General features: G+C 43.5%; 1 protein-coding gene across 1 annotated transcript; it reads left to right on the forward strand.

Moving 5' to 3' along the window:
• Positions 1-246: 246 nt before the first annotated feature.
• gk5 (glycerol kinase 5) lies at positions 247-26,802 on the forward strand. The gene is made up of 16 exons (XM_014189232.3): positions 247-1,175; positions 1,353-1,446; positions 3,344-3,419; positions 3,747-3,840; positions 4,139-4,270; positions 5,077-5,152; positions 6,523-6,584; positions 6,740-6,813; positions 7,676-7,736; positions 14,278-14,404; positions 18,704-18,808; positions 19,054-19,148; positions 20,455-20,558; positions 21,820-21,879; positions 23,276-23,409; positions 25,263-26,802. The coding sequence occupies exons 1-16, from the start codon at positions 1,050-1,052 to the stop codon at positions 25,433-25,435; spliced, it is 1,593 nt and encodes a 530-aa protein (XP_014044707.2). The 5' UTR covers positions 247-1,049; the 3' UTR covers positions 25,436-26,802.
• The last annotated feature ends 598 nt before the right edge of the window (positions 26,803-27,400 follow it).

The following is a 27,400-nucleotide window of genomic DNA, read 5'->3' on the forward strand; positions in this document are numbered from 1 at the left end:
TGATTGATTGACAATAGAGCCTCACACAATTTGTTTTTAAATATATATTTTTTTATTTAAACTAGGCAAGTCAGTTAAGAACATATTCTTATTTACAATGACAGTCTACACCAGCCAAACCCAGACGACGCTGGGCCAATTGTGCGCCACCCTATGGGTCTCCCAATCACGGCCGGTTGTGATACAGCCTGGAGTCGAACCAGGATTTCTGTAGTGACGCGTTTAGCACCAAAATGCAAATCGGACCGCTGCGCCACTCGGGAGCCCGATGCAGGCGATGGCTGCAGGATGAAGTTGGTGAAGGGCAACTGCAGAAAACTTGCAGTCAAAACTTCATGACCTTTGATCACATGATTTCTGTAAAGTTCATGCAGTCGACATGTAGGCGCAAATCGGAAGATTTTTTTATAATGCAACACACTTTGAAAGGTATGTGAACAACGATGGTCACCGATTTGACAAAAGTGTTCCGCTCGAACGCACATATTGACTTGTCCCTCCCCCGGTCTGGTCTCGAATCTGCTTCTCGACTTGTTTCCGGAATTAACGTGATGTTGCGCCTCTTGGTTTGAAAACTGCGCTACTGAGTTTGAGAAACGCACACACCCACAACATTGTTTTATTAGGCCTACACCATTATGCAATTATGAAAGTACTGTGAACTAATTAAGATGTCATTTCGCCAAAACCTTGGCAGGTTGAATTGGGTGGGTGTCTTTTAAATTGTTGTGAAATTGTGATGCATGCTGTATTTCGCAATATTCCGTGGATTGGATGGTCACCGGAATAACTGGAATTTGAACAATGAATCACGCGATAAAAAAAGTGACCTTTCTCCACGAGCAGAAGGACTAAAAAATGCTTTCAGTTTTTCACATTTCTATATTGTCGAAAGGATTCAACTTGGGACAGGTGCCTTCTCCAGCCCACCCCTGTGTTACTGCCTATAGGGCGAGGAGACGGTTGTGACAATCGCTTTCACGATATGTGAGGCAAAGGTCCGAAGGAGGAACCGGTCAAACTGTTGCTGAAGACAAACTCGTGTTACTATGGAGACTCGGAGGAACGGATTAAAAAGAGAAAGTTACGTTCTCTCTGTGGACGTGGGGACAACATCGATTAGATGTCACGTTTACGACAAGGAAGCCCAGATTCGAGGATCATGCATCACCAAGGTATTTGATAGGCTAGATTCAATAGAGCTATGAGAAATTGAAATTAAGTTTCTTTCGAATTAGGCATGCTAAATAATATGAATTATAATGATTTAATGAATATGGACTCTGGTAATGTTTGTTTCTGGCACGCATAATCTCCACATTGTCAATTTGACTGGTATGATATGTTTATAGGTGAATCTGTTGTATCCTGAACCGGGCTTGGTCGAGTTGGACCCGGAAGAGCTGTGGAGAGGATTCGTTAAGGTGGTGAATGGTGCTGTTCAAGGTTTGTACCATTTCCCACCTCTCCATATGGATAGGCCCACCATGGCATATTTAGCCCTCTTCTGATATAGTTCCAGTCCTCTAGGGTTTGCGCAGGTTTTCATCCTTGCCTTATAGGTGAATCAGAGACTGAGGTGTTGGAGATCTCTCTAGTCAATCATTGTCATTAACTAATAAGTGAATACTAGGCCGGGCCAAGTCGAGCTGTACTGGGCTGGCCAGGTTAAGCATCCACCATAGTTGCTGGAAGCGTGTCAGAAAGGCCAGTATGGTTTGGGTAGGCCCCAGAGTGTGAGTTAGGTATAAGAGTGAGGAAGAAACGTGGATCTATATTGTACAATTTTGTGATAAATGATTTACCCTTTTATGAACACTTGATCTTCAATACTGACCATTTCACACACTATGTCTGTCTCTCATACATACTGCCTGATGGGCTGTGCATGAAGTGGACTGGAATAGGTGCTGTCACTTACTGTTTATATTTAGGTTTCAGAACTACATTTCTGTGTGTTCCTGAAGTCAAGCACTCCTGATGGGGACGATATTCCTAATCTTATGTATAGCCCGGCCTGGTCCTAATATAACTCTTGGTTCTATAACCTTTTGGTGTTGACAAGGAACCAGATTGGTAGATCTATAGACAGGGTCACTGGTTTGGATGTAACAGGAACCAGATTGGTAGATCTATAGACAGGGTCACTGGTTTGGATGTGACAGGAACCAGATTGGTAGATCTATAGACAGGGTCACTGGTTTGGCTATAACAGGAACCAGATTGGTAGATCTATAGACAGGATCACTGGTTTGGATGTAACATGAATCAGTTCATCATGTCCAACAGAAACCAATCTTGTGGTGTTCTAGAGATCCAAGATGCTGTACCCTTGTTGTACCCTTGAGCTAGGCCCCTTAAAACTGCTCCAGGGGCACCGCACTGTGGCTGACCCTGGCTTCCAAACCCTTGGGGTGTTATGTTTCTGTGGAGGTTGGGCTAAGGCAGGGTAGCACATTCTGGTCCTGAAGTAAAGCTGCAGGGTCTGTGGGGATTGGGCTAAGGCAGGGTTGCGTCAAAGATTTTTTATAACTAACCCAAGATAGATCACCGGCTGTTTCCAATGGAAGCAAATTAATGATAGTGAGCAGAACAAGCAAGGAGGTGGGCAGAGCCAAGTCTGAGCTAGTGAGATTCTATTGGCGTGTTCTAGCATTTATTTGCATATTTACGTTCAGGAACGCAGACTCTGAAGTGCTTGTGTGCAACAACTCAATTCTCCCATGCACTCCTTCTAAACAAAACTATTTTTTTTGACACTTTGGCAAAAGGGTGAAGTCTACAAAACGCAGTCCACTCTGTTTGTTACAGATTGTAGATTTGGAAACAGAAAACTGTATGGAGATCGAATGTTTCATTGATGAGAAAATTAGCAGAATGTCGACCCAAATTCCATCTCGCTTCATCTTCATCCAGATTGCATTGGCCAGTTCGCTTCCTCTCATCAGCATCTCTTGGTAGGGAATAGAAACGCCAACCGGATGCTTCACATTTATACAGCCGGTGAAATATCTGGCTCATTGTTCTATCTGTGGTAGCGCATTCTGGTCCTGGGGTACAGCTGCAGGGTCTGCTGGCTTCTGCTCAGGTTGCTGGGCCAGGGGTGGTCCATGGGTAGCCCAGGGGTGGAGTTTGGTCTGGGAATCTCTCTCTCTCTCTCTCCCTTCTTCTGCCATATTTTTTAAGAAAAGGAAAGCCACACTTTAGGAGGTCTGATGCTAATGTAGTTTTGATGGCAAGCTGTTTTTAGTAGGGCATCACTTCTGCCACAAACACACAAATGTTCACTTGCTGATAGCGTTGATGAATGATGGGTATGTTCTCTGTCTCTCCCTGGGTTTAGACTCAGGTTTACAGATGTGTCAGATGGAGACCCTGGGCATCTCCACTCAGAGAGGCACCTTCACCACGTGGGACAGGTACATTTTACATAGGCTAAAACCACAGTGTACAGTCTAGGGAGTACAAACTACCCTGGATGTTAATACACACAGCAGGGGTGGGCAGTGTCACCCTGTGAGGGCCGGTGTGGTCACAGGCTTTTGTTTCAGCGGAGTAATAACACGATTAGACTATGGTTAGTTGATTTAGTAGAATCAAGCGTGTTACTGCTTAGCTAGAACAAAAGCCTGCACTCATACAGGCCCTTGTTGATCCCCAGGACAGACCAACAGTACAGTATGTTTGTATCTGTGATGATATCCCACCTCACATCTCTCTCTCTCCACACACACACACACACACAGGAAAACAGGAGTTCCCTTTCACAACTTCATCAGCTGGCAGGACTTGAGGGCAGTGGAGCTGGTGAGGTCCTGGAACAACTCCTGCACCATGAAGGTTAGTCTGAGGTCACAGAGAGGTCATAGTTCAGCAGACCTTGTGATAATACAGAATAGGGGCCTCCATCTTTGGGCTCCGATTATTATTTGTAATGATGATGATAACTTGCCTTGCATTTTGCTATCCCAAACAGAATGCTATTACTAGCAAAGCAAATCACATCAAAACATTGATTTGGATTGTACTTTTGTATATGCAATTTGGCTTTTAGCTTATTGTTAATACAAAATATAAAACTAAACTCAACAAAATAGTAATGATAACTGTGGCTGTGTTGTGTCCGTGACAATGGCAGGCGATCCACGGCGTTATGATGGTGCTGCACTTCCTGTCCAAAAATAAGCGCTTTCAGGCGGCCAGCCTCATAGTCTTCTCCACCCAACACGTCACCTTCCGCCTGGCCTGGGCCCTTCAACACTGGAAACAGGTGTGTGTGTGTGTGTGTGTGTGGCAGAGAGGGAGTTCAAGTGTTTGGAGGGGTGTGGCGGGGGAGGGTGTGTGTATGTTGGAGTTAGGTGTGATGTGTGAGAGCTTGGCACCTGTTCAAATGGGTGTTAGTGTGTGTGAGACAGAGAAGGAGAATGTTGGGGAGAGAGAGAGAGGGAGGTTTGTGTGCACGTTCTGTGGTCAGAAAGGACGTTCTGTGGTCAGAAAGGACGTTCTGTGGTCAGAAAGGACGTTCTGTGGTCAGAAAGGCCTCTGCTGTTTCTATCAACGGTATGTCTGAATCACACAATAATGAGCCTCTATGAATGGCCTTTGGTATTATAACTTGACTCCTCAGCCTACTGTGTGACATGACTTCTACCCCAGTTCTCCCTGACTCAGGACACATGTCATATGAGGACTGGCCTTCATGGACTCTGATTGGACGTACTGCTATAATAATATCACTGGCACACCGGCCAATAGTAGACAGAGATAAACTTTTCCTAGAATCGCCCTACATTGAATTGTTGTTGACCTACAATCTAACTATATAGGCTACTGATGGCAGATGTGGTGAAAGCCTACCTGGCAACACTTCAAACACTAATGACCCAAAGGCACGCTGGGCTTTTTCAATAAGATCATAATACAGAAATATTATAGTCTTTACTGAACAAAGTCACTGGTCTCCAGTTCTTTTAGTAGCCTTGCATGTGATCTTTTAGGAAGTGATTGGGAGCAAGAGAACACAAGGGGGACACAGCCGGTGATATTTCCTCTCCTCTATGTCCTCACCCCTCACAGTTAGGTCAAGCAGTAGCAGAGGGAAACTGCTGCTTTGGGACAATAGACACCTGGTTGCTTTATAAGCTCACAAAAGGTAGGTTGTATGATTTCCCCATTCCCGTGTGTGTTCGCGTACAGTACGTGACTGCCCAAGCCTGTACGTGCGAGTAGTATTCATGTATATCTCTCAGCTAATTGATTGTGTGTGTATCTTTAAGCTTTGTTTATGATAAGGATGGCACACACGCCAGAGAAATTCAAGTATATTCTTTATTTGAATTTTTAAAAAAATCTAATGTTCAACCAACAGAAACAGAAGTCCAACTCTCCAGCTATACACCTTTTTCTATAACTGTTCAAATCCGTATCTTCAAGCTTCCCAAAATACTGATGTGTTAAAGGGAAAATCCACCAAACCACTCATTCCTATAATTTACGGTGTTAAATAACACTAGTATGCGAGAACAATATTTTTTGTGAACAAATGTTTCATTTTGTCATTATAATAAGGTTGGTAGCAACAAAACCCACAATCCAATGCTCTCTATGCGCTGGCTGGCTAGCTAAGTAGCTTGTTGGCAAATATAACTACACACAATAATGCCAAAGTCAACATCAGCACGTGAAGAAGCTAATTGGCTGTAAAATAACCTAAATAAAATGTACTATCAATTTAGGAGTGTAAAATCTCACCATGTTCAACCTGCAGATCCATGTGCCTCACAGTGGAGTCTGACATGTACAATGCAGCCTGGACTGAAGAGGCAGACAAATAGGATAAATGTGGTGGACCCTCTGTTAAAATTACACATTTCTCGAGTAGTGGACCCTCTGTTTAATTACACATTTCTCGAGGTAGGAATATTGCAAAAATATGATCAATGACTCGTTCGAGAGACAACATCCTCCCGCATTATGCCATTGGCCAGTATTGAAATCTGACATGTATGATAGATGTTTTTGCGATTTTAAAAGTCGTATTCCTATGAACTTCCAGTGTAGTGAGAGAGACTTTACCACGGTGCTACGTCATACCGGTCGGATTTCTGCCTGCTTGAACACCAATAACTCAAATAAAAATGAAAGGTCACGCAGAGATGCACCAAGACAATATAACATTGAAAATAGGTGAGATGTTCCTTTTTAAGCGTGTGTGTGTTTCCATGTTAATTATGAATTGTCACAAGGTTTTGGATCTACACACACACACACACACACACACACACACACACACACACACACACACACACACACACGCAGGTCTTCTTTTTCTCAGTCCTACTGCAGTACTGTGTCCTCTGAAATCACAATAAGCAGGCAATATGAGTTAATGATTAATGTTCTTGGACAAGTTGCAGCTGAAAATGAGCTGTTTTAGTTAGAATCTGGTTCAGTGTCTGTTATACATGGTCCCTGTTTTAAATAAACAAATAAAATCTGTCTCTCTTCTCTAACCGAGTCCAGGATTGGTCCATGCCACAGACTACTCTAATGCCAGTGCCACTGGGATGTTTGATTCGTACCAGGTGGGTTTTTCCTTGTTCACATGTGTAATAACTTTGTATCAGGGTTGGGGTCAATTGCATTTAAATTCAGTTAATCCAGGAAGTAAACTGAAATTGCAATTCCCCCCAAAAATTCATAGAGAAGAATTGTGTCTTTGTGCGTGCGTTGCCTACAGTTGTGCTGGAGTGAATTCCTCTGCTGTCTCGTCTCGCTGCCTCTCTCCATCCTCCCCAAAGTACTGAACACTGGGTGAGTCACATGATACTGGTCACATGACTCACATGTCTCCCCTTTTAAATGAATAAGGTTGGTTCTCTGTCAAGATTGCAGTCAGTGGATTGCAGTCATAATAATGGCTGCAGTAATAGTCAGTGGAATGGTATCAAACACATCAAATATGTGGTTTCCATGTGTTTGATACTATTCCACTGACTATGCTTGGTTCAGTGAAGTAAGATACAACAGGACAGAACTCAGCAGCCTCTGTATCCTGCTGTAACGTAGCTATGCTTGGTTCAGTGAAGTAAGATACAACAGGACAGAACTCAGCAGCCTCTGTATCCTGCTGTAACGTAGCGATGCTTGGTTCAGTGAAGTAAGATACAACAGGACAGAACTCAGCAGCCTCTGTATCCTGCTGTAACGTAGCTATGCTTGGTTCAGTGAAGTAAGATACAACAGGACAGAACTCAGCAGCCTCTGTATCCTGCTGTAACGTAGCGATGCTTGGTTCAGTGAAGTAAGATACAACAGGACAGAACTCAGCAGCCTCTGTATCCTGCTGTAACGTAGCTATGCTTGGTTCAGTGAAGTAAGATACAACAGGACAGAACTCAGCAGCCTCTGTATCCTGCTGTAACGTAGCTATGCTTGGTTCAGTGAAGTAAGATACAACAGGACAGAACTCAGCAGCCTCCACTACTATCACGCATGGTCTATTTGTTCTCTTCTCCTTGATATCTTTTTAATTGATTTAACTAGGCCAGTCAGTTTAAGTAGGCGATATCTAGATACAGCGATAAAGCCATATTAGATGTTGATTTATTATTGTCATATATATAATACCTATTCATTCATACATGATCTCCTCTTCCCCCTTCTGCTTCACCAGTCACCGCTTTGGCTTGACAGATCCCTCCATCTTTGGGGTATCGATCCCTATTATGTCTGTTGTGAGTATCTCTCATCTTTGCATCACTATCTCCACATCCTGGAATGAGTCTGTTATCTTTTTGGCTTTATGGTATCTTTGTTTTGTCTGCGTCACCAGCCATGCTAGGTCAGTGTGTCTTCAGGTTATTCTGCTGTCTTTGTGGGAGTATGACCTTTCAAAATATCCACTTACCTCATTAATTCTTAGCATCAGTTGTTTATTACATGTTTCTAGAAACACACAGGGGATATATACACACAGGTAATATATATACACACAGGTAATATATATACACACAGGTAATATATATACACACAGGTAATTTATACACTGCTCAAAAAAATAAAGGGAACACTAAAATAACACATCCTAGATCTGAATGAATGAAATAATCTTATTAAATACTTTTTTCTTTACATAGTTGAATGTGCTGACAACAAAATCACACACAAATAATCAATGGAAATCCAATTTATCAACCCATGGAGGTCTGGATTTGGAGTCACACTCAAAATTAAAGTGGAAAACCACACTACAGGCTGATCCAACTTTGATGTAATGTCCTTAAAACAAGTCAAAATGAGGCTCAGTAGTGTGTGTGGCCTCCACGTGCCTGTATGACCTCCCTACAATGCCTGGGCATGCTCCTGATGAGGTGGCGGATGGTCTCCTGAGGGATCTCCTCCCAGACCTGTACTAAAGCATCCGCCAACTCCTGGACAGTCTGTGGTGCAACGTGGCATTGGTGGATGGAGCGAGACATGTTGTCCCAGATGTGCTCAATTGGATTCAGGTCTGGGGAATGGGCGAGCCAGTCCATAGCATCAATGCCTTCCTCTTGCAGGAACTGCTGACACACTCCAGCCACATGAGGTCTAGCATTGTCTTGCAATAGGAGGAACCCAGGGCCAACCACACCAGTATATGGTCTCACAAGGGGTCTGAGGATCTCATCTCGGTACCTAATGGCAGTCAGGCTACCTCTGGCGAGCACATGGAGGGTTGTGTGGCCCCCCAAAGAAATGCCACCCCACACCATGACTGACCCACCGCCAAACCGGTCATGCTGGAGGATGTTGCAGGCAGCAGAACGTTCTCCACGGCGTCTCCAGACTCTGTCACGTCTGTCACGTGTGCTCAGTGTGAACCTGCTTTCATCTGTGAAGAGCACAGGGCGCCAGTGGCGAATTTGCCAATCTTGGTGTTCTCTGGCAAATGCCAAACGTCCTGCATGGTGTTGGGCTGTAAGCACAACCCCCACCTGTGGACGTCGGGCCCTCATACCACCCTCATGGAGTCTGTTTCTGACCGTTTGAGCAGACACATTTGTGGCCTGCTGCAGGTCATTTTGCAGGGCTCTGGCAGTGCTCCTCCTGCTCCTCCTTGCACAAAGGCGGAGGTAGCGGTCCTGCTGATGGGTTGTTGCCCTCCTACGGCCTCCTCCACGTCTCCTGATGTACTGGCCTGTCTCTTGGTAGCGCCTCCATGCTCTGGACACTACGCTGACAGACACAGCAAACCTTCTTGCCACAGCTCGCATTGATGTGCCATCCTGGATGAGCTGCACTACCTGAGCCACTTGTGTGGGTTGTAGACTCCGTCTCATGCTACCACTAGAGTGAAAGCACCGCCAGCATTCAAAAGTGACCAAAACATCAGCCAGGAAGCATAGGAACTGAGAAGTGGTCTGTGGTCACCACCTGCAGAACCACTCCTTTATTGGGGGTGTCTTGATAATTGCCTATAATTTCCACCTGTTGTCTATTCCATTTGCACAACAGCATGTGAAATTTATTGTCAATCAGTGTTGCTTCCTAAGTGGACAGTTTGATTTCACGGAAGTGTGATTGACTTGGAGTTACATTGTGTTGTTTAAGTGTTCCCTTTATTTTTTTGTGCAGTATGTATGCATGTATGTATGTATGTATGTATGTATGTATGTATGTATACACACACAGGTAATATAGTGCATTTAGAAAGTATTCAGACCCCTTCACTTTTTCCACATTTTGTTACGTTACCGCCTTCTTCTAAAATGTATTCAATTACATTTTTTCCTCATCAATCTCCACACAATACCTCATAATGACATCACAATACCTCATAATGACAAAGCGGAAACAGGTTTTTAGAATTTTTTTGCAAATATATTTAAAGCTAAAAACAGAAATCCCTTATTTACATAAGTATTCTGACCCTTTGCTATGAGACTTTAAATTGAGCTCAGGTGCATCCTGTTTCCTTTGATCATTCTTGAGATGTTTTCTACAACTTGATTGGAGTCCACCTGTGGTAAATTCAATTGATTGGACATGATTTGGAAAGGCACACACTTGTCTATGTAAGGTCCCACAGTTGACAGTGCATGTCAGAGCAAAAACCAAGCCATGATGTCAAAGGAATTGTCCGTAGAGCTCAGAGACAGGATTGTGTCGAGGCACAGATCTGGGGAAGGGTACCAAAAATGTCTGCAGCATTGAAGGTCCACAAGAACACAGTGGCCTCCATCATTCTTAATTGGAAGAAGGTTAGAACCACCAAGACTCTTCCTAGAGTTGGCCGCCCGGCCAAACTGAGCAATCGGGGGAGAAGGGCCTTGACAGGGAGGTGATCAAGAACCTGATGGTCACTCTGACAGAACCTTCCAGAAGGACAACCATCTCTGCAGCACTCCACCAATCAGGCCTTTATGGTAGAGTGGCCAGACAGAAGCCACTTCTCTGTAAAAGACACATGACAGCCCGCCTGGAGTTTGCCAAAAGGCACCTAAAGGACTCTCCGACTATGAGAAACAAGATTCTCTGGTCTGATGAAACCAAGATTGAACTATTTGGCCTGAATACAAAGCATCACGTCTGGAGGAAACCTGGCACCATCCCTACGGTGAAGTATGGGGGGGGCAGCATCATGCTGTGGGATGTTTTTCAGCGGCAGGGACTGGGAGACTAGTCAGGATTGAGGGAAAGATGACTGGAGCAAAGTACAGAGAGATCCTTGATGAAAACCTGCTCCAGAGCGCTCAGGACTATAGACTGGGGCGACGGTTCACCTACCAACAGGACAACGACCTTAAGCACAGGGCCAAAACAACACAGGAGTGGCTTCGGGACAAGTCTCTGAATGTCCTTGAGTGACCCAGCCAGAGCCAGGACTTGAACCCGATCGAACATCTCTGGAGAGACCTGAATGTAGCAGTGTAGCAACGCTCCACATCCAACCTGACAACGCATGAAAGGATCTTCAGCGAAAAGAATTAGAGAAACTCCACCAAATACAGGTGTACCAAGCTTGTAGCGTCATACCCAAGAAGACTCGAGGCTGTAATCGCTGCCAAAGGTGCTTCAACAAAGTATTGAGTAAAGGGTCTGAATACTTATGTAAATGTGATATTTCAGTCTTATTTTGTGATAAATTAGCAAAGATTTCACACAGGTTTTATATATATATATATATTAGGGCTCCTGGGTGGTGCAGCAGTCTAAGGCATATCAGTGCTAGAGGCATCACTACAGACACCCTGGTTTGAATCCAGGCTGTATCACAACCAGCCGTGATTGGGAATCTCAGAGGGCGGCGCACAATTGACCCAGCGTTGTCCAGGTTTGGCCGGTGTAGGCCGTCATTGTAAATAACAATTTGTTCTTAACTGACATGCCTGGTTAAATAAATTTAAAAAAACGTTGTTTGACACGGTAAAGAAGCAGTTGTTCAAAGCTCTTTGCCCTCTTCATCTGAAAATGACTCCACCAATGTCCCCCACCAACAACAAAAAAAGCAAGACATGTAACTACATCTATATATTGGTAGCCTAGTGGTTACAGCGTTGGGCCAGTAAACAAAATGTTGCTAGATCGAATCCCCGAGCTGACAAGGTAAAAATCTGTCATTCTGCCCCTGAACAAGGCAGTTAACCCACTGTTCCTAGGCCGTCATTGTAAATATGAATTTGTTCTTAACTGACTTGCTTAGTTAAATAAAAAATACATGTGATAACGACTGATACTGAGCATGAATGTAGATCGAAGGGAATATTTTGAAAGCAGTTGTGTGTTTGTTTCAATGTAACTGGCCATTTGGACCTTGGTTTATGGACTCAAGGTAAACGTTTCACTGTTAAATACACACTGCAAATATCTTCTCTGTTTTAGTTGACCAAAGTAGGTTTTTCAATGAACACTTACATTTTCTGCGTAGATCACTGTTCGACAGTTCACTGTTCGACAGATCACCCAAAAATCTCAGTTAGTAGTTTATTGGATGATGTAAATCCCGTCATTTATTTGGGGTAAAGGCCTACACATTGATTGAGTTATAACATGTCTAGATAAAGACCAACAGTACCAGTCAAAAGTTTGTACACACCTACTCATTCCAGGGTTTTTCTTTATTTTTTTCTTTTAATTTTTTTACTATTTTCAACATTGCAGAATAATAGTGAAGACATCAAAACTATGAAATAACACATGGAATCATGTAGTAACCAGAAAAAGGGTTTATATTTTATGTTTGAGATTCTTCAAATTAGCCACGCTTTGCCTTGATGACAGCTTTGCAAACTCTTGGCATTCTCTCAACCAGCTTCATGAGGTAGTCACCTGGAATGCATTTAAATTAACAGGTGTGCCTTGTTAATTTGTGGAATTTATTTCCTTCTTAATGCGTTTGAGCAAATTAGTTGTGTTGTGACAAGGTAGGGGTGGTATACAGAAGATAGCCCTATTTGGTAAAAGACCAAGTCCATATTATGGCAAGAACAGCTCAAATAAGCAAAGAGAAATGACAGTCCATCTTTACTTTAAGACATGAAGGGCAGTCAATTTTGAAAATTTTCAAGAACTTTTGAAAGTTTCTTCAAGTGCAGTCGCAAAACCAAGCGCTATGAAACTGGCTCTCATGAGGATCGCCACGGGAAAGGAAGACCCAGAGTTACCTCTGCTGCAGAGGATACTGCTGGATTTAGTTCAAATGTAACATGTTTCAAGTTAAACTAGTTTGTTTGTATCCTGTTTAGTGAATGATTACTGTGAGTATTAATGGAGTTTAGGCCATGAAACTGTGTGGATGCTAATTTAGAAAGGTTGACCTAATCAGATAAGAGGACATTGCCTAGGATCAGAGAGCAGGGTCAGGCCCAGAGGATGGATAGCTAAACAAAGAGAGGACCATGGACATTCCACAGGGGAAAGAAGGGAAACTCATTGGGGTCATAAAATGTATACAGTACCAGTACGGGGGGAAAAAAAATGTATGAAATGTATGCATTCACTACTGTAAGTCGCTCTGGATAAGAGCGTCTGCTAAATGACTAAAATGTAAATGTAATACAGTGAGGTAAAGTATTTGATCCCCTGCTGATTTTGTATGTTTGCCCACTGACAAAGAAATGATCAGTCTATAATTTTAATGGTAGGTTTATTTGAACAGTGAGAGACAGAATAACAACAAAAAAATCCTGAAAAACGCATGTGAAAAATGTTATAAATTGATTTGCATTCTAATGACGGAAATAAGTATTTGACCCCTCTGCAAACCATGACTTAGTACTTGGTGGCAAAACCCTTGTTGGCAATCAGAGGTCAGATGTTTCTTGTAGTTGGCCACCAGGTTTACACACATCTCAGGAGGGATTTTGTCCCACTCCTCTTTGCAGATCTTCTCCAAGTCATTAAGGTTTCGAGGCTGACGTTTGGCAACTCGAACCTTCAGCTCCCTCCACAGATTTTCTATGGGATTAAGGTCTGGAGACTGGCTAGGCCACTCCAGGACCTTAATGTGCTTCTTCTTGAGCCACTCCTTTGTCGCCTTGGCCATGTGTTTTGGGTCATTGTCATGCTGGAATACCCATCCACGACCCATTTTCAATGCCCTGGCTGAGGGAAGGAGGTTCTCACCCAAGATTTGACTGTACATGGCCCCGTCCATCGTCCCTTTGATGCGGTGAAGTTGTCCTGTCCCCTTAGCAGAAAAACACCCCCAAAGCATAATGTTTCCACCTCCATGTTTGACGGTGGGGATGTTGTTCTTGGGGTCATAGGCAGCATTCCTCCTCCTCCAAACATGGCGAGTTGAGTTGATGCCAAAGAGCTCCATTTTGGTCTCATCTGACCACAACACTTTTTTCACGGCTGGTTGTGATACAGCCCGGGATCAAAACAGGGTCTGTAGTGACGCCTCTAGCACTGAGATGCAGTGCCTTAGACCGCTGCGCCACTCAGGAGCGAATCAAGGCAAATGGTGGTTACTTTGAAGAATCTGAAATATAAAATATATTTTGATTTGTTTAACAATTTTTTTGGTTACTACATGATTCCATATGTGTTATTTCATAGTTTTTTGATGTCTTCACTATTATTCTACAATGTAGAAAATAGTAAAAATAAAGAAAAACCCTTGAATGATTAGGTGGGTCCAAACTTTTTTGACTGGTACTGTACATATTGATTTGAGTTATAACATGTGTAGATAAAGACCTACATATTGATTGGTTGGAGTAGGATGTATCCCCCTAATGGTTAAGGTTAGGATTTGGGGTCATAAATCTGTTACCTCTCACCCTGTAGATGGCAGACCAGCAGGCGGCCATGTTTGGTGAGTGCTGCTTCGACATCGGGGATGTGAAGATCACCATGGGAACGGGCACCTTCATGAACATCAACACTGGGAGCAAGCCACACACGTCTGTGACCGGTACGTAGCTAACTATAGGCTTCATCACAGATCACAGAACTACGAGACAGATATTTCACCGGATGTAGAAATGTGGCTGACGTTCTGCACATTTTTTAATCAATGAAACATTTGATCTCAATACAGTTTTCTGTTTCCAAAACTAGAATCTGTTACAAACAGAGTGGACTAAGTTTTGTAGACTTTACCCTTTGCCAAAGTGCAAGGGCGAATTGAGTTAGTGTACACGCGCGCTTCACAGAGTAGGCGTTCCCTAATGGAAATACATGCTGGAACGTGCCAATAGGCTCTCGCTAGCTCATGCTTGGCTCTGCCCACTCCCTTGCTTGTTCTGCCCACTAGGATTGATTTGCTGCCATTGGAAATGACAGGCTGTGGTCTATCTTGGCTTAGTTATTCAAATCTTTGGCTTCATCATGACTCAGATATGGACATAGTCCCACATAGCTAGCTAGAGGCTACATCCTGCCCCAGAGATGAACATGGTCTCACGTATCATCACCCTCAGTATGAGAAGTATGCTCAATGGGGAAATCTCCACTGAAATAGCTTTTTAGCCGAGCGTTATACTTCATCTATGACTAGGAAATTGGCCCTCAAAGTCAATATGCAATCAGGCCTACACACTCACTCATTCATGGACACAAGGGCTAAGTCGGGTCTGGTAAAAATCCTCCTTATGAGCTACTGGCTTTTGTTCCATCCCTGCTCTAACACACCAGATTCTAAACTGTAAGCAGGGTTATTCACAGATATAAACTCAGTCCAGAGCCCTATGAAAGGGTTAAAGTTCTCCATCACATTGGATTCTGGAGAGATCAGTGTAGATCTGCAATACAAAATAATCTGAGGGGGGCATCCAACCTCACAGAGCTTGAGAGGATCTGCAGGGAATAATGGGAGAAACTCCCCAAGTAAAGGTGTGCCAAGCTTGTAGCGTCATACCCAAGAAGAGTCGATGCTGTAATCACTGCCAAAGGTGCTTCAACAAAGTACTGAGTAAAAGGTCTGAATACTTATATAAACCTGTTTTTGCTTTGTCATTATGGGGTATTGTGTGTAGATTGATGAGAATAAAGCAAAAATAATGTAATCATTTTTAGAAGTAGACGGTAACATAAGAAAATGTGGGAAAAGTCAAGGGAATACTTTCCGAAGGCACTGTAAGTGTATTTTGTGGCTTTTGCGGAATGCGTTCAAATTATCTAAAGTCGCGCTGTTGCACCTGCCTGTAAATACCCACAATCCAGTTCAAAGTGAATAATGGCAGACCCTTGTGGTAAATGGCTTTTTTGCATATAGGCCTACTGTACCTCTGATTGACTATGGCACATTGGTCTGTGTTGACTCCGGTCCCGGATGAGACGGATGTTTTGATTCGGTTTTATTTACACTAGTGTCTATTAATTGTCCAAACGCACGGCCACTTTCTCACTCTATATTGCTATAGAATTTTCACAAATGTCTTAGTTTAAGTAATTCCTAAACATTCTAAGAATTTCTGAAAATGTGAAAATGACCATATCTAAGTTCTTGCTTGTCAGAAAATGTACAAAAGTAGTGTAATATTCTTCCTGGTGGTGTATATAAACAGATTTTAATAAGATTTTATGTTGCTAAAATTCAGTCAGTTCCAATTTAAAGGGGCAATAACTTAAGTGATAATGCCCTCGAAGCCGGTGTTTGGAGGATATATTGGCACGGGTGTTGTTAGGCCCGAGACAAAATCGAGGGCCGGCAAACCGTACCACTATATTCTCCAAACACAGGCTTTGAGGGCATTATCACTTTTATACAACGGGTTAGCAAGATGTTAAAATAATGATTTTACATATTTTCATTCAAAACTATTTTGATGAATTTATTCATACTATTTCATTCTTCCACAAGATATAGTCCTGACACAAATCTAGGGTTGCTACCCAGGCCGGCTGGTCGATCGTTCTATCGGTTCGGTTGCCAGCCGGCCTGGACGCGACCCAGTTGTTCAGTCTTTTTGTTCTGTATCTATGGACGCGACCCAGTCGTTAGTATGGCAATGGAACATTTAGAACGGTCTGGCAACGTTCTTATCTCTTGCTTGCTAGCTAGCTACGGCTAACTTAGTCACGTCAAAAAGCCAGAATAGCAGCGAAGTAGCCGCATTTGCATTTTTTTAAAGCTGTGTTCTAGTGATGATTTTGCCTAGCATAGAAAATGTGCTCACTTGTCAGGACATTGTTGTTCAGAGGAGCTAGCCAATAACACAGCTAACACGATCACTTCAAACTGAAGCTGGAAAGGCTGCGAACTAGCTGCAATTCATTTGACCTTTTTTCAATTGACATTTCTTTTGTGTATATATCCATAAAAATAATGCCAGCTTATTCATGATTTCGACTGGCTTCCTGCCAGTCTGTCTTGTCCCGACTCCCGACCCCGACACTTTCATTACTATGGGACAGCTGGAGATCAAATTTAAATATTGAAACAATGTTTAAAATGTTGAAGAGACAGACAGAAAGGTTTATACTAATCTCTGCTGTTGAAACTAAATGTTAGTTTAAAAGAAATGTGATTTAATGTCTAGATGCTTTTTATAGTGCAGATCAAGTTCATAAATTGCCTGGCTGGGCTGATGACAGTGGATTGTGCAGTCAGATGGAATAAAGTAAATAGGCATTTTAACATCATAGATTTAGCCGGTGGTAACTTGTGGAATAGACACTGGCTGGAATGCGCTTTTAACCAATCAGCATTCAGGATTAGACCCACCCATTGTATAATTTATAATATAAACTTTTCTTGTGTGAATTTTTCAAGTGAATAATAATTTATCATTACTTATATATTTATAATAAAATAAGAATTATTATTATTAATAATAATAACAATTAGGATGTTGTGTCCAGTGGGGTAAATGCAAATGGACAAAAGCCCCATGCTTCAGTCTATGTACATTTTATAGCCACTATTCTTCATCCTTGGGCAACAGGTGATAATGCGTATTGCTAAAAGCACATCTGATAATATAGACCATGCATAGGCTATATCCAATATGTTAATAATTTTTACCAATATGTTATTGGGACCATTTCTGAGCTCCTTGGGAGAATTATCCAGGGGAGGACCCTGGTCCCCCCTAAACAAGGGGACTGGAATTGGTCAAATACATGTTCAAAATGATCCTCTTTACCTAAAAGCATGATGGTCATGATTTTCTCACATTAAAGTGGAGGTTAATTTGGCCCCGGACAGTCGATCTGAGATCGACTAAAGTTTGATGTGGGATTTTTGTTGTTGTTGCTTTAACCCCTGAGCCTATTCTATGAATCAGGTTTGAGGAGTTAACGAGGTAACTTTGGTCAACTCATGAGTTCAACTCGGGATTACTGGTACCACGAAAGTGTCTCACCTTTTAGACAGGTACATTTCTATGGCAGCGAATCCTTCAGAACGAACCTCCTTCGGGGCAGGCTAAGTCAGGGCTAACTCCATTTATCCAGAATGAAGTGTCGTTTAAAGAGTTGAGGACCAATGAAATCTCACCAAGTTTATTAATTTGAGGAAGACGACTGATTAAATATTTTATGAATCCAATGTTTTTGTTAGGTGTTTTAACATGACTATTTAAAAAAAAAAACACCTATCACAGTACACATTTAGTAATGACAGAATGCATTTGAAACTTCATGCACCGTACTAAAACGTTTGTATGACCATACAATTAGCTTATTTTATCAATAGCAGTGGGATCAAAGGTGCTTGTGCATTCATAACCACACCAAAGACGGCATTTAACAATAACTTAAATAAAGACGGCCCTTCTAAAAGCCGTTTTCACACCACCGCCTGCTGAATTTTCAATATAACTTCTCTTTCATTAAGATTTTTGGCACAAATGAAAAATATAGCACTGACTCCTCCATGGATTGATGTTTCAGCATTGTCTCAATGAAGAGTTCGGGGTTCGACTAGACGCGTGTAACATGCACGCGCAGTTACCAAGCCTGCTAGAGCTGGCGACAGGCGGACGAGCATTATCCACCATCGTAGTACAGATGAAGCCTGAGAAGGAATGTGAAGCTAACTGAAGCTAGTTAGCTTTAGAAACCCAGAGAAGATCGAACTTGCTTTTGTAGTACATACCACTCAGATTCCCAGTCTTTTCATTTTGTTGTTCTTTTCACAAATATTTTTTGGAGGGTATATTCCCTCTAGCTCAGTAAACAGCAATATCAATGAATAAGACACTTTTACAAAAAAGTATGCAGTTCAGACATTGTCCCAGATTGTCATGGAAATCTGTTGTTTGTACAGGTCTCTACCCTGTTGTGGGGTGGAAGATCGGCCCAGAGGTGGTGTATCTAGCAGAGGGCAATGCAGCAGACACTGGCACAGCCATTAAGTGGGCACAGGAGCTGGGTGAGTCTGACCACTGGCATGATGCCTATTTGGCAACAATCCAGGAGCTCTGTAATTAGGATATTCTCACAAGTAAGGGGAAAGACACCAACCATGTGTAATTCATATATTGATATTGATTGATATTGATTCATATATTGATATTTGATAGAAAAAGGGCATGAAAACACAACGTGCATATAAGTTCATATTTATCCCATAGTTTAGTGATGTCAGAGGAAGTGACATCAGTTGTGTTGTTCCAGAGCTGTTCTCAGATGTACGGGAGACAGATGCCATGGCCAGCAGTGTGGCCAACTCAGACGGTGTGTGCTTCGTTCCCTCGTTTAGTGGCCTGCAGGTGAGTGTGTGTGTATGCGCACAGGAATGATTGATGTGTGTGTGTGTGTGTGTGTGTGTGTGTGTGTGTGTGTGTGTGTGTGTGTGTGTGTGTGTGTGTTCGCTTGCACAGATGCGCGCGCACACACACACACGTATACTGTGTATTGGTTTCACAGTGAGCGTGTTAATGACAGTTGGGTGTGCCATCAGACTATGAGTTTGTGGTTTTGTGGGCGTTTCTGGGTGACCTTGGTAGTAGTGTCATCATTAATGTGTCAACAGTGTTGTCACAATAGTGTTGTCATAACGTTGTCTTTTCCTTCTCTGCCTACCTTTGTGCAACCAGCTTTTGTAAGTTTGTCTCTTGTTTCATTTCATGTGAGTTTACGCTCCCAAAACTTGCTGGAATAATTTTGTGTATATGCCTTTGTTTATGTGTGTGAAATGGTGTTTATATATGCTCTTGGGTTTTGTTACTTATTTATATATATATATATATATATGTGTGTGTGTGTGTGTGTGTGTGTGTGTATGTAGGGCTCTATAAAATCAGTACAATGTTTTGCCTGATTCCGTTTAGTGTTTTCCCAAATTCCCTTTTCTCAGTCATGTATTTACAGGTTTCCGTTTTTTCTGGTTTTGCCTTTTAAAATCACACTTTTTTAATAGAACATCCAATTTTGTTGTTTTTCTATGTCCACAACAATGCTTAAACCATATCAGGAGACCACTTTTCAGGTCTATGTAAAAATACAATACATTTAGATTTTTCGGTGTAGTTACCCTTTAATGGAAGTGTGCAGCAGCCAGAAACCGTTGTTTGGCTAGCTGTGTTTCTGTAGCGCTCATGTGATTGCAGAGTTTGCAAAACAAATGGCCGCTGGATTGATGCAAATAATACTTATCTCGTTCTGCCAGGTAGGCATATAGACTACGTTGTAGTTCACATTTAACTGAGGAGGTTTTTAGGAAAGCCTTTCTATCTCTGCTAGCAGAAGGTTATCATTAGCATCATCGCTATCGGCTACACAAAGTTTAGACATACGCGTGTACCCCACCCACACACACATTGCTGTGTCGTTGCAGGACAATACAAATCACTGTTGCATTTTGTTGATGTCTCATGACTAACTTGGGCAAGTTAATTCATTTTGAAAATAAATTTGATACATTTAGTTGAATATTGTTGAAATCCATTTGAATGTCTAGATTCCGTGATTCTGTCCGCGTTCTCCACATCGTAGATTTTATAGGGCCCTAGCTATGGTGTGTTAGTGTTGTGTCCTCACTATGTATGTTTAACGTGTTTGTGTGTTGTTCACCAGGCTCCTTTAAACGATCCCAAAGCATGCGCCTCTTTCATGGGCCTAAAACCATCCACAACCAAGAGTCACCTGGTCCGAGCCATTCTGGAGTCTGTTGCATTTAGGTCAGTGTGTTTGCTTGAGAGTTTGTGCTGATGTTGGTCAAGTTATTAATATCAATTCTGAATTTATCGATAAAAAAGAATGAATTAATTGTGAAATGAATGCGTGCACAAGGGACAAAATGGTGTTTTGAAGACCAAACTAGTAATAAGTAATCTATCTGAAGGTTCAGTGCCTTCCGAAAGTATTCAGACCCCTTCACCTTTTCCACGTTTTGTTAAGTTACAGCCTTGTTCTAAAAATGTATTAAGTTCAAAATTTTCGTCAGCAATCTACACAATACCTCAAAACGGACAAAACAAAAAAAAAACGTTTTTGGGAAATTTTGGCAAATGTATTACAAATAAAAAACATAAATACCTTTTATTTAAATAATTATTCAGACCCTGGTAAATTCAATTGATTGGACATGATTTGGAAAGGCACACACCTGTCTATATAAAGTCCCACAGTTCACAGTGCATGTCAGAGCAAAAACCAAGCCATGAGGTCAAAGGAATTGTCCGTAGAGCTCCAGATCTGGGGAAGGGTACCAAAAAATGTCTGCAGCATTGAAGATCCCCAAGAACACAGTGGCCTCCATTCTTAAATGGAAGAAGTTTTGGAACCACCAAGACTCTTCCTAGAACTGGCCGTCCGGCCAAACTGAGTAATTGGGGGAGAAGGGCCTCGGTCAGGGAGGTGACCAAGAACCCGATGGTCACTCTGACAGAGTTCCAGAGTTCCTCTGTGGAGATGGGAGAAACTTTCAGAAGGACAACCATCTCTGCAACACTCCACCAATCAGGCCTTTATGGTAGAGTGGCCAGACAGAAGCCACTCCTCAGTAAAAGACACATGACAGCCCACTTGGAGTTTGCCAAAAGGCGACGGTTCACCTTCCAACAAGACAATGACCCAACCACACAGCCAAGTTAATGCAGGAGTGGCTTCGGGACAAGTCTCAATGTCTGGCAACGACGATCATACCACTCTGAAAGTAGGTCACTCGTTTTACCCATTCTAACGTTCAATCAAACAGTAACTGGATGCCTGTCTGCCTGCTTTATATAGCAGGCCACGTGACTCATTTTTGTAGGATTGATCCATTTTCGTGAGCTGGGTGATGTACCTAATAACAAACTGTCCACCGTGTATATTTGAAGATAGTATACACTCTGGGTGTGTGTGTGTGTGTGTGTGTGTGTGTGTGTGTGTGTGTGTGTGTGTGTGTGTGTGTGTGTGTGTGTGTGTGTGTGTGTGTGTGTGTGTGCCATTTCGTAGGAACAAGCAGCTCTATGAGACGATGCTTAGAGAAACACACATTCCCATCAGGAAGATCAGGTAGGTCTACAGTGGATTATTCCCCAAACATTTCAGATCATCTCAAACCATTCTTTAGATGGTGTTGATGTATTGTGGTATTGATCGTTGATTGTTACTGATTTTACTGATCTCTCTACAGTGCCGTGAAAAAGCTGTGAAAAAGTATTTACCCCCTTTCAATCAATAACTGGTTGAGCCACCTTTAGCAGTAATGACTCCAACCAAATGCTTCCTGTAGTTGTTGATCAGTCTCTCACGTTGCTGTGGAGGAATTTTGGCCCACTCTTCCATGCAGAACTGCTTTAGCTCAGAAACATTTGTGGGTTTTCAAGCATGAACTGCTCGTTTCAAGTCCTGCCACAACATCTCAATTGGGATTAGGTCTGGACTTTGACTAGGCCGTTCCAAAACTTCAAATGTGTTGCTTTTTAGCCATTTTCGCGTAGACTTTATTGTGTGCTTTGGATCATGTCTTGCTGCATGACCCAGCAAGACATGGTGCTTCCAGGTGCTTTTTTAGCTAACTTTTGTCCACTTTTTGAACGAGATGGGTCCCCTTATGTCTGGCTAAAACCAAACACAAACCTCAGGAAAGGGCCTTCCCCAAACTGTTGCCACAAAGTTGGAAGCACAGAAACGTTTAGAATGTCATTGTATGCTGTAGTGTTAAGATTTCCCTTCACTGGAACTAAGAGGCCTAGCCCAAACCATGAAAAACAACCCCATTTATTCCTCCTCCACCAAACCTTACTGTTGGCACTATACATTGGGGCAGATAGCATTGGTATTGCGCATGGTGATCTTAGGCTTGTGTTTGGCTGCTCGGCCATGGAAACCCATTTTATGAACCTCCCGACGAACAATTCTTGCGCTGACGTTGCTTCCAGAGGCAGTTTGGAACTCAATAGTGAGTGTTGCAACCGAGAACAGACAATTTTTACGTGCTACGCACTTCAGCGCTCTGCGGTCCCGTTCTGTGAGCTTGTTTGGCCTACCACTTCGCGGCTGAACCGTTGTTGCTCCTAGACGTATTCACTTCACAATAACAGTACTTACAGTTGACCTGGGCAGCTCTAGCTGGGCAGACATTTGATGAAGTGACTTGTTGGAAAGGTGGCATCCTATGACGGTGCCATGTTGAACGTCACTGAGCTCTTCAGTAAGGCCATTCTACTGCCAATGTTTGTCTATGGAGATTGCATGGCTATGTGCTCGACTTTATACACCTGTCAGCAACAGGTGTGGCTGAAATACTAATTTGAAGGGGTGTCCACATACCTTTGTGTGTGTGTGTATGTATATATATATATATATATCTCAATCAATCATGAATCCTCAATGTTTGGTGTGTGTGTGCAAAGGTATTTATATATTCTGAGGTGTGTGTCTGATTATTATTTGTTTGTGTATGCAGGGCGGACGGTGGCATTTGTACCAATGACTTTGTCATGCAGCTGACGGCGGACCTGTTTGGCAGGAAGGTCGCTCGGCCAATCCAACACGAAATGTCCTGCCTGGGGGCAGCCTTCGTTGCAGGACTGGGAGTTGGTACGACACACACACACACACACACACACACACACACACACACACACACACACACACACACACACACACACACACACACACACTCGACATGAACACACACACACAAGGATACAAGGACATTGGATATGATACACACATACACGCCACATATACAAACGTCCATACACATCCTTACCTTAACCATTAGAGGGATGAAGGAATATCTGATACCTGTATTGGTGAATAGTGATATCTTCTATGTACTCTATTCTATAGAACCTGCAGTGCAGGTAGATCTTCCAGAATGGTATTAAGTCCTGATGCGTATAAAGGTAGGACTAGGTAGACCGAGGCTTGCAGAATAAGGTATATGTTTGCTTGGGCAGTCGTTTTTACAGACAGACAGTGTAAATGTTGTTCGTTCTCGAGTAGATCAAATACATTGAACGGCTGGAGTCTAGAGGAGAGGTTTGGAATCACTGCAATAGAAACTTAGTCTCCCCCTGTTGACTCTCTCTCTCTCTCTCTCTCTCTCTCTCTCGCTGCCTCTCTCGCGCTGTCTCTCTCTCGCTGTCTCTCTCTCTCTCTCTCGCTGTCTCTCTCTCGCGCTGTCTCTCTCTCGCGCTGTCTCTCTCTCGCGCTGTCTCTCTCTCGCGCTGTCTCTCTCTCGCGCTGTCTGTCTCTCTCGCTGTCTGTCTCTCTCGCTGTCTCTCTCTCTCTCTCTCGCTGTCTCTCTCTCTCTCTCTCTCGCTGTCTCTCTCTCTCTCGCGCGCTGCCTCTCTCTCTCTCGCGCTGTCTCTCTCGCTGTCTCTCTCTCTCTCTCGCTGTCTCTCTCTCTCTCGCGCTGTCTCTCTCGCTGTCTCTCTCTCTCTCTCGCGCTGCCTCTCTCTCTCGCGCTGCCTCTCTCTCTCTCTCGCGCTGCCTCTCTCTCTCTCTCGCGCTGCCTCTCTCTCTCTCTCTCGCGCTGCCTCTCTCTCTCTCGCGCTGCCTCTCTCTCTCTCTCACGCTGCCTCTCTCTCTCTCTCTCGCGCTGACTCTCTCTCTCTCTCTCGCGCTGCCTCTCTCTCTCTCGCGCTGCCTCTCTCTCTCTCTCTCTCGCGCTGCCTCTCTCTCTCTCTCTCGCGCTGCCTCTCTCTCTCGCGCTGCCTCTCTCTCTCTCTCTCGCGCTGCCTCTCTCTCTCTCTCTCTCGCGCTGCCTCTCTCTCTCTCTCTCTCGCGCTGCCTCTCTCTCTCTCTCTCTCGCGCTGCCTCTCTCTCTCTCTCTCGCGCTGCCTCTCTCTCTCTCTCTCTCGCGCTGCCTCTCTCTCTCTCTCTCTCGCGCTGCCTCTCTCTCTCTCTCTCTCGCGCTGCCTCTCTCTCTCTCTCTCTCGCGCTGCCTCTCTCTCTCTCTCTCTCGCGCTGCCTCTCTCTCTCTCTCTCTCGCGCTGCCTCTCTCTCTCTCGCGCTGCCTCTCTCTCTCTCTCTCTCGCGCTGCCTCTCTCTCTCTCTCTCTCGCGCTGCCTCTCTCTCTCTCTCTCTCGCGCTGCCTCTCTCTCTCTCGCGCTGCCTCTCTCTCTCTCGCGCTGCCTCTCTCTCTCTCTCTCTCGCGCTGCCTCTCTCTCTCTCTCTCTCGCGCTGCCTCTCTCGCGCTGCCTCTCTCGCGCTGCGTCTCTCGCGCTGCCTCTCTCGCGCTGCCTCTCTCGCGCTGCGTCTCTCGCGCTGCGTCTCTCGCGCTGCCTCTCTCGCGCTGCGTCTCTCGCGCTGCCTCTCTCGCGCTGCCTCTCTCTCTCTCTCTCTCTCTCTCTCTCGCGCTGTCTCTCTCTCTCTCTCTCTCTCTCTCTCTCTCTCTCTCTCTCTCTCTCTCTCTCTCTCTCGCGCGCTGCCTCTCTCTCTAGGCTTCTGGAAGAGTCAGGAGGAGCTGAAGAAACTACAGCGCACTGACCGAGTCTTCCTACCCCGGAATTTGTACAGAATGGGTGATGGGGGCACGGAGGGCGAGTACACACCCATTCTGCAGAGCTGGGAACAGGCGCTGAAACGCTCCATGAACTGGTATGGCAATCCCTGAGGCTCGTAGGACAGCACCCACCCACAGTTCGGTGGGCGCACAGACGGGACCTCTGGTGCTACTAACCAAAGCCCTGTGCCTGCCTCTGATGTCTGACCTCTCAATAGTATCTCATTCTCTCTGTCCGGTGGTTGGACAGATGTGCAAATAAAGTTTTTAGTTTGTTATTTTTTTTATCGTATTATTCGAAGTAAACACTTATCTGACATGATCTGTAAGATGTGGTATAATCCAACTGTGTTATATTAGTGACTATGTCAAGGAAGGAAGGATGAAACAAAGGAGGATGCATTTGAAAAATATTGGAACTGGGTTTTAGGACCAAGTGGACCTCTAATGCTGCTGAACCTTATGACCTTTTGACTTGAGCCCCTGACCATGAGCTCAAGATTATTTTGACCCCATACAACCTTACCTAACTCATTACAGCACACAAGGAAAACGTTTTTTTTTTTATGTTTCAAGACTGTGAACTAAACTGTCTTTCTCATAGTAGTCTCTCCCTGTTCCAGTGTTTTCATTGTGTCTGATGAACACCACCCAGGTGTCTAGTCTCTCCCTGTTCCAGTGTTTTCATTGTGTCTGATGAACACCACCCAGGTGTCTAGTCTCTCCCTGTTCCAGTGTTTTCATTGTGTCTGATGAACACCACCCAGGTGTCTAGTACTGGAATAGATCAAATATGTAGAATGGCTGGAGATGAGCTGCTAGAGGAAACTGAACCAAACCATGTGACCTCTGGTGGTTACTATCCAGCCATGCTAGAACCAATGGATTCCCAGTGAGACCAATACTCTGTGTATTTCCAGTGAGACCAATACTCTGTATATTTCCAGTGAGACCATGAATACACGGTTTATGAGATAAAAGATTGGCTTACCTTGTGTAGGCCTTGGAATCATAAACTATAAGCAAATTATATTCATTCTTATGATCATAAATTGAATGAATGGTCCCTTCTCAGAAATCAGCAGTAACTGCTCTCTACAGAGTACTATCTCCATTACCTGGTTGGTTACCCAGACTCCTTGCTCTGGCCAAACGCTTACGTCAGGCCGGCTGAAGTTAGTTTCTTCTCCGAGTCTGGATCTGAGTACCTCCCCGACAATTTCTAGAACTTAAACGCATTTGAACTGTTCTGACCCTGAATTAAAAACCTACGTGGACCTTAAAGTGGCAGGTAGCCTAGTGGTTAGAGAGTTTGGCCAGTAACCCAAAGGTTGCGAGATCAAATGTATGAGCTGACAAGGTAAACATCTGTCGTTCTGCCCCTGAACAAGGCAGTTAATCCACTGTTCCTAGACTGTCTTTGTAAATAAGAATTTGTTCTTAATTGACTTTCCTAGTAAAATAAATAAATAAAGCAATATGTGTTGCTCGTCTTTTCAGTTCGCTGCAGCTAGCGACTGTAACGAGCTGCAACAAACACTCAAACTGGACAGTTTTATCTCAATCTCTTCATTCAAAGACTCAATCATGGACACTTACTGACAGTTGTGGCTGATTTGTGTGATCGATTGTTCTCTCTACCTCTTGCCCTTTGTGCTGTTGTCTGTGCCCAATAATGTTTTTACCATGTTTTGTGCTGCTACCATGTTGTGTTTCTACCATGTTGTGTTGCTACCATGCTGTGTTATGTTTTGCTGCCATGCTATGGTGTTGTCTTAGATCTCTCTTTATGTAGTGTTGTGTTGTCTCTCTTGTCGTGTGTGTTTTTTCCTATATATATTTTTTATAAAAAAATATATTTTTAATCCCAGCCCCTGTCCCCGGCCTTGCTTTTTGGTAGGCCGTCATTGTAAAAAAGAATTTGTTCTTGACTGACTTGCCTAGTTAAATAAAGAATAAATAAATAAAATAAAGCAACATAGAGAGAAATAACATATAGGAAGTCATCTTAAGGCATTATAATAAGGCATTATAAAGGCTCATACATACTTCTAACAAGATATAAAGCATTATACT

The sequence above is a fragment of the Salmo salar genome, chromosome 03 (assembly GCF_965601325.2).
Source record: "Salmo salar chromosome 03, fSalSal1, whole genome shotgun sequence".
In the NCBI taxonomy this organism is placed as follows: Eukaryota; Metazoa; Chordata; class Actinopteri; order Salmoniformes; family Salmonidae; genus Salmo; species Salmo salar.